This window comes from Hyposmocoma kahamanoa, unplaced genomic scaffold, assembly GCF_003589595.1.
Source record: "Hyposmocoma kahamanoa isolate Upper Pololo Valley unplaced genomic scaffold, ASM358959v1 64, whole genome shotgun sequence".
Lineage (NCBI taxonomy): Eukaryota > Metazoa > Arthropoda > Insecta > Lepidoptera > Cosmopterigidae > Hyposmocoma > Hyposmocoma kahamanoa.
Window position 1 is genome coordinate 7,540,531 of NW_020653852.1, and position 7,898 is coordinate 7,548,428.

General features: G+C 36.7%; 1 protein-coding gene across 1 annotated transcript in view; it reads right to left on the minus strand.

Moving 5' to 3' along the window:
• The window catches only part of LOC113230843 (adenylate cyclase type 10-like), a 71,749-nt gene that overhangs the window by 6,719 nt on the left and 57,132 nt on the right, over positions 1-7,898 (minus strand). Inside the window, exons 22-30 of the mRNA XM_026464942.1 lie at positions 7,641-7,868; positions 6,550-6,669; positions 6,322-6,370; positions 5,999-6,145; positions 5,444-5,550; positions 5,138-5,316; positions 3,744-3,894; positions 3,529-3,663; positions 2,819-2,940 (exon numbers count right to left, since the gene is read on the minus strand). Of these exons, the coding sequence (XP_026320727.1) occupies positions 2,819-2,940; positions 3,529-3,663; positions 3,744-3,894; positions 5,138-5,316; positions 5,444-5,550; positions 5,999-6,145; positions 6,322-6,370; positions 6,550-6,669; positions 7,641-7,868 (1,238 nt within the window). The remainder of the gene's footprint in view (positions 1-2,818; positions 2,941-3,528; positions 3,664-3,743; positions 3,895-5,137; positions 5,317-5,443; positions 5,551-5,998; positions 6,146-6,321; positions 6,371-6,549; positions 6,670-7,640; positions 7,869-7,898) is intronic.

A 7,898-nucleotide genomic window follows, 5' to 3' on the forward strand; every position in this document is an offset into this window, starting at 1 on the left:
TCACACATTAGCGGCGTCACTCTCTATCTCACTCACACTTCGTAGAATAGCTCTCTCCGTCTCTCTCATAGTTACCGTTAAGAATTATGTCATAGTTACCGTTCCGAGCGAAGGATTGGGTACACTAAATAAATTTAAATTAAGAAATAAAAAATAGTTGAAAACCGGTTTTGTTCACAAAAAAAATTATTTCACCATAATCTAAGAAATAAAGTAGCAAGTGTAATACCATTTTGGAATCCTCTTAAAATGCGCCAACTTTTAAAGCTACTTGCCCAACCAGTGTAATACATTTTTTTTTCGGTAGAGTGAGTTGAAATTGAACGAAAATTCAATTTCTCTTTTGATATGGGAATAATGTGTCATTTTTTTTTCAAAATTAGAGCAGTTGTGTCAAAATTTTAGACGACTAGCTACAGGAGCATTACTCAGGGTTACAAAATAATAAAAAAATTAAAATAAAGTGGAAATTTGTAGAAACGGGAAGTGAAAATGCGTCACAGGGTGTATATTTTTCGATTTTTTTCAAAATGGTCATAATTTTTAAAATACATGACATAGATTTTATTTTTTATTTTTCTGATAACAGTTATGACCTGGCCTATCACCCCGTTCCGGCTTGACGTCGCGTCCCGGGACAACCTGTATATGTTACGCGATAATTCCGGTATTTGTGAACCGATTTTCATGATTCTTTTTCTGTTGGAGAGAGGATATCTCTATAGTGGTCCCATTTAATTTCGAAGAAACTCATCCACCTCTAAGGGTGGCACGTTCTGAGGCGGTTCACGCATGAAGATTCATTTTTATAAATAGCGCCTAATTTTTATTATAAGCAACAATTATTTGAATGGTTGATTTTGCTATTCTCCAATTCAAGGCATTTTTCTCTCTCGATGTACTTTGCCAAGTGAGAACCGATTGATATTATATTTTAGTGGCGAACTAGGGGATGAATCCGGGTTTGCGCACTACCCGGTAACCGATTTCAATAAAACTAGGTAATTATATGTAAACTTCATGTGTAGGTTCAAAGTCAGTTCACCATAAACCTAGTGCTTTTTTTAACCGACTTTAAAAAAAGAGGAGGTTCTCAATTCGACTGTATGTATTTTTTTTGTATGTATGTTACGCGATAACTCCGGTATTTGTAACCGATTTTCATGATTCTTTTTTTGTTGGAAAGAGGGTATCTCCATAGTAGTCCCATTTAATTTTGAAAAAATCATTCAACTCTAAGGGTGGCACGTTCTGAGGCCGTTCACGCATGAAGATTCATTTTTATAAACAAGAACAAGTCGTGCGTCTGATGGTAAGCTATACGTCTGTCCATAATAGTTGCAGTGCCACTCAGAGCTTTAAATCGCAAAGCTCTGAGGGGCCCTGTCACTGCGTCCGTCACTCTGAGACATAAGTTGACAACTCCCATGTGCCTGTAATTTCATCAGCACCCTCACCCTTCAAAACCGTAACACAGTTTTTGGGAAGTCATTTTAACAGCAGAAATAGGTAAGTGGCAGTGCTTCCTTGGACGAACTCTTTCACAAGGAGCTCTACTGCTACTAATATACATATTTATAAGATATAAATAAGAATAATCCGAAAAAAATACTTATTTTGATTCAATTGAATGAAATAAAATGGTGTAAAAATGTTTGTGTTTGTGTTCTGTTTGTAAGTTCGTTCTGGAATCTAAGTAAAATCTTTATTTTTAGTAGCAGTAGAGCTCCCTGTGAATGAGTTCGGCGCTTATTCCCACTCGTCACCGCTTTGTTCCCACTGGCGACAAAGGATAAGTGTGCTGGTGAAATTGCAGGCACATGGGACTTGTCAATTAATGTCTCAGGGTGATGGGAGCAGTGAGAGTGCCCCTCAGATGTTATGGACAGGCGTGTAGCGCCATCAGCGCACGACTTGTTCGTCCCGTCACTTGATATTATAAAAAAAAAATTTCGATAACTAATGTACCATAACATACTATCAAGAACCTTATTTGGTTTAGCAGAACTGCTTGCTCACACAATATCACACACTTCGATGTTTTGTTTTTGTTCTTGCTTTTTGAGGTGTTTGTTTTGTTTTCTATTGATTGTTGATAGGTATTTTATAATGTTTTCCGAGTTAATCTGTTCGATTAATTGGCGTTTCATTCCTTATAAGTTATGTACTCTACTCCTTAAAATCGATGCGTTAAGAAACCTGATTCCCTAGCCAACCTTTTGGTTCTGAGAGCTTCAGACGCATGTTACAGTGTAGTGTCTATGTTTCTAAAAGTGTACAGAAATTGCAGCTTTTTAGTTGAAATTTGTATTTATATAAAGTGGTAGGTAATTAAAGATCAAATTGGCTTAAAAAGTTTCTTAAAATGTCATTCACTAACACAACGAATTATAGGGTCACTGCTTAAAGGTTAAGTTATTTTAACACCTTTCCTCATACTGATCTACTCAGAACCAAATAGACGCTTCGAGGGTAAGAGCTATTTATTACACACAGCGACTTTTCGCAGCGATGCAAACGCGATGCAGTCGCTAATCGTCTACCTTTACACATACGTACGATTTTAAGCAGCGACGCATGCGCGCTACTGCATCGATACAAACGCGCGATTGCATCGCTACACTTGGTGTTTATAAGCGATTACGTCGATGCAATCGCGAGTTTGTATCGACGCAATCGTCTATAAATCGTAAGTATAGCGATGCAATCGCGCTTTTCAATAACGCGCGTTTGCGTCCCTGCTAAGTACCGTGTGTAACCACTCTAAGGTATCTTAGGGCGTCGACTGACTATCTACCCTTTAGAACTAATTACTCACTAAAACTGGAATATGCTTGTATAGAGCGAGACCACGGCGTATACTTCAGTCACATCTAGTTTACCTTTTTTGCGGTGACACATTTCCATAGCCATCTTCTTCAATTTCAGGCACTTTGAATGCTGAAATTTTTGTAGCGCCAATATCAATATTATCTTCTAGTTACGTTATATAGTTTTATTACTATGATGTTCTGTAATTATTTTTTGTGAAAATACTAGCTTGTTGTTATGTTAGTTTGGGCTTCAGTCTCCCACAATGCATTACTCAAACCATATAATATAACCATATAATATGTTTCTACTATGATGTTCCTTTGTTTTGTATTGTGGAGAGAAATAAAGATATTTATTGTTATTACTTGATAGAAAGATCAAACATGGAACTCACGTTGCCACGATTTCGTTTCTTTTAAGAGAAACTGTATACATTTTGGAAAGTGTATTCCATAGCATTTAAGTTTATTTCAAAAGAGCAATCCCTAGACTTTCTTGTTCGTACTTTTCAGGGAAATCAGCACAGTGAACGAGCAGTACCAAAACATTACGTTTTCAAGTGTAAATTTATTTTACGTACGGAATAAGCGATTATTTGACTAACAAAGACGAAGAACAATTGCTTCGTTCCGGGTGGACAAACAGTCACTCGATCTGTCTTATCAATAACGAGTCTAAATCGTTTTCGACCAACTGCAACTACAACAAACTTACTTTATGTTCTTTCCTATACACGGTGATCATTTGAGAGTAAGACATGCACAACTGCCTAAAATTGCTATTACTTTTCCATTGGTAATTTAGAGACCATTTTGCAGCTAATTGCGCCATTTTCTCTTTTCGGAGTACCTAGAAAACACCCAGTTTGTGAAAAGCTGGTTAAGAAAAATCACCGTTGTTGCATTTGATGAATGAAATTAACTCACAACGAACAAGTTATACAATGTGCTCATCGTTCTACCAACGCATTCGAAATACTGGGCTCTATATCCCTTCTCCACACCGATGTAAAATCGAGGCATGCACATTGCCATCCACTGATGGTTAGATTCCTTTATATCTTGTAGTTTTATTCTGCATCTATACGTTAAGCAAAGTTCAATATCGGTAGGGCTAGCATGAAAGGTCGCGACTTGCGCGGGCGCGATATAAACCGCTTACTGCTGTTCTCGCATAGAGATCCCGCGCTATAAGTCGCTCTCGCACAAGTTGCGCCCTCGGACTAGCTCTATAGATATTGTTATAAGTATTTACTCGATTTATGTCTGCTGATCTAGGTGAAACTACTAGTCATAGTTCATTTTTTTATTCATTTCGTTAAATTAATCGACAGACTACTTAGTTAGGTAATCCAAGTAAAAAGGTACGAAATTTTCGATACTTCGAGGAAGAAAGAGCATAAAAGCCACAGTCCAAAATTAGCTCGAGTCATTTATTTACAGGTATTTCTCATTTTTGAAAACAATAGTGTGATTATCAATTTTATAACTGGTAGTAACCAAATGTCTAAATTATGTTTCGTGTCAATGAAGTATATAGGTAAAAAAATCTGTAATTTAAGAAAAGAAATGGGTTAATTTAATGTTTATTATTTTTTAATTCATTTTCAAAATGCCGAAAATGTCACTTCAGTGTGTGTGACCACACCTTCTTAACAAGAAAAAAATATGTTTATATGTCAGAAGAATTAATTAAAAAAAACGCCAATATTAAATGAAACATTTACTAATTTTAAATAAAAACATTGTATCTGAATCTATTATAATAATTCATAGTAATAATAATACAATTAATCAGGTGGTCAAATCATTATTTGATCAATTTTTTGTCCCTTCCATGGATGTATGTCACACATCCATAATTATTTAAATATCGTGCTTGTATCCAGATGCAAGTGAAACGCAAAAAAGATGGCGGCTGTGTAACCGCCGTCAGTTGTCCCAAAAGTAATCAAATCCATCATCAAAAATATGTTAGAGGTTTCACTTTTTTTATTATTTTTCATATCAAGTTCTTAGGTTTTCGCGATTGTTACACAAAGGAAATAACTATTTTTCCGGATGTAACCGTTCAACCCCGTGACCAATGACCAGTAAAGGGCCGAAACGTTATTGGTTTGTTTGAAAAAACAAATATACGCGATTTAAATCCGGAAAAATAGATTCAATTTCAATTTTTTTCAATTAGAAGTAAAAATTATTCTTAGGCAAAAAGTCGGTTTTTTGGATAATTATATAATTTTTTAGGAGACGGATCGAAATTACATAAATTGGCTTTTACGCCCTATCTTCCCCGAAGAATCGAATAGCTACAACATAGTTACGCGTTGGTCGGGAACGAGATGTGATGCAACTTCAGGGCTTGCATCAAATGTTTTTGGGCCTCGTCGTATTCACACGACTCCAACATGCATTGCCCTCGATCGGTATGAATTTGAGCAAGTCGCAGATCTTTTATCCATGATGTGTGACATAACAGTTTATTGGTGCAGATTTTACTAACCTGTTAGACAAAAACTGGTTAAATGTAAGGAGGTAATTTACGCAAACGTAAGAACTCGTATTTAGTGATATATTGTACAACAAAGATAGACATAAAAACTAAAGTAATTAAATCTTACGTCCATTACAAATTCTTCTGCTTCCGTTAAAAGTTTAATAGCCTCTGGTATGTTCTGATTTTTTTGACTTATGTAGCTGTATTCCATACACGTTTCGACTAATTTTTCGCATTCACCTGAATTTCAGACGCAGTTAATAATAATAATAATAACGCACACACTTAACATAGCCCCGCACTAGGGAAACCCTGTGTCGCAGGTGCCATGGACACACACATAGACAACCACAAATTACACCCAAACTCACGAGAGAAATAAATGTAGGCCATACAAATATTTCTCCCGGCCCGGGAATCCAACCTGGGACCTCTGCGTCGCAGTCCGGCATGGTAACCGTTCGGCCACCGAGGCAGTTGAAATGTATCTAATAAATAAATGCGTCAATGTTACCTATTATTAGACTGCTTATTTTACTTTTAAGCCCTAAAATGGTAGCGCTTTTAACTGCAATGTACACGTGCTATCCGCGAAGACAACGTAGTTTCAGCTAGATAAAGTTCTATCAGATTACGCAACATGCCAGGGTCTAAATTTAACTTGTTAGCCTTTGTCTAAAGTTCTTACCAACTGCACGGTAGTGGTCTATCGCCTGACTGTACGCTGCTAACAGAATGGGCGTGCATTCACAATTGTCTACATCCATTGAGGAGAATGATCTAACACCCTTCTGCATCTTATGTTCGTTCATAGAATTCCGCGTACGAGTTTTTTCTGTAAGAATACTGCAACATTATGGAATTATTGAAGGCTATTGAAAGATACGATCAAGAGCACGTCATGCTTGACACAAAATTGAAATTCAAGTCTACAATGCTTACAATAAAAACGGTCCAAAACCTAAGTGTTAAGCTTGACGTGCTTTGACTATACCTACCTAAAATACCTACCTTGAACTTTTGTTCTTTGGACGTTTGGCTGTTTTTCAACTAGAATTGTCTGGAATATAAGGACAAAGTTACAGACAGATGCAACTTTAAAATATTTTTTATTAAGTATCTCTAAGTTAAACGAGAATTCTAAGAAATTAATTACTAAGCAGGTCTAATTTCAACACAAACCCCTTTTGGAAGCTACTTCAGATGATTTATCATTCATTAATAAGTCGTAAATACTACCGAACAATTAGGAGTGCTGCGGCGAGGCGAAATGGTTCCGCACGTCTTTCTTGTTTCAGCGGCCAATGCAGAGATTTGCTGACGAACTCGCTGTACCTTTTTATTTTCAGGTACCATTCCCTGAAACAGGTTAACTACAGGTCGACTGCTTAACTGAGTCGGTTCCTGACGTAACTGCGCGGAGCGGGAGGAGTGACAGTTTACGTCACAGTTTTGTCGCGCTGCTCGCGAGATAATTTCTACAAGATTTTTCTATTTATTCTATTTATTTTTTAGTTTTTAGTTAATATTCAGTTCGGTAAACGCTGAGCGTACTTTGCCTAAGTCAGAAAAAGGCTAATAAGGTTCAATATCCTTAAGAATTAGCTTTTACTTTTAGTCATAAAAATGCATGCGACTAAATGATAGAAAAGTTAAAAATCATTTGTGAATGTTTTTACTTAAAATGGATTACATAGCGTTACATGCATTTATGTCAGCATTGCCTTTATATTATATCACATGGCATTTGTACGTGTCTTTTTCACTAATATTTACAAATTCACCAGATTAAAAAAATCTTTTTTCTTAAAATTCTCCTCAAATAATTTCTATGATCGTTCTTCCCGTGGACTCTTCTTCATGTACTTTGCTCTTTGGCAAAACTCGCACTAAGCTGGAACTTTTTAGCTAGCTGCACACATAAGTTACAGTTACTTCATTAGCTAGATATAAGCCGTTTGTTATATTCATTATTTATTTAGTTTGTTATGTTCCTTACTTTACCGTTTTTTGTTTACACACACAGTGTTAACGCATGCGACAAAAAAGCACAGCCGGCCCGCCCCCGCACTTCGCCTCGCATCGGAGCCGTCATTTTTTTTCTCACTTTGCGAGAATTAGCGCATCAGACGTATTGTTTGCCATGCAACATCATAGTTGCTAGCAGAAAAGTCCAAAGACGAAATTGTTTAGCAGTATCCTTTAGAGGGGACCTCAAATAATGAAATTTTTGTTTTAGCTATAGTGTCATTTAAATGAATCAAAGAGTTATAAGTATCATGGAATTCAAGCCAATTCTGTAGCTGCCCAGAAAAGGTAGGTAAATGTACGATAGGTGACTTGAAGCTTAGCCCACGCTTAGAACCTGCACTTGATGATTCGCCTTCGCCTGACTCCGAAGAGGTGCTTCCGCTCAGCATGTCACGGGCACTGGAGACTGTCATGAAGTACCGTTGCTCAAACTCAAGTTCCTTATACACATTGTCATTCTCGGAAATGTCAATTTGAAATTCTATAACGAACTGTATTGAATCAAATTCATGGTACAGTCGCGTGCACTGAAATGTATACGTTCACTTATTTTCGAA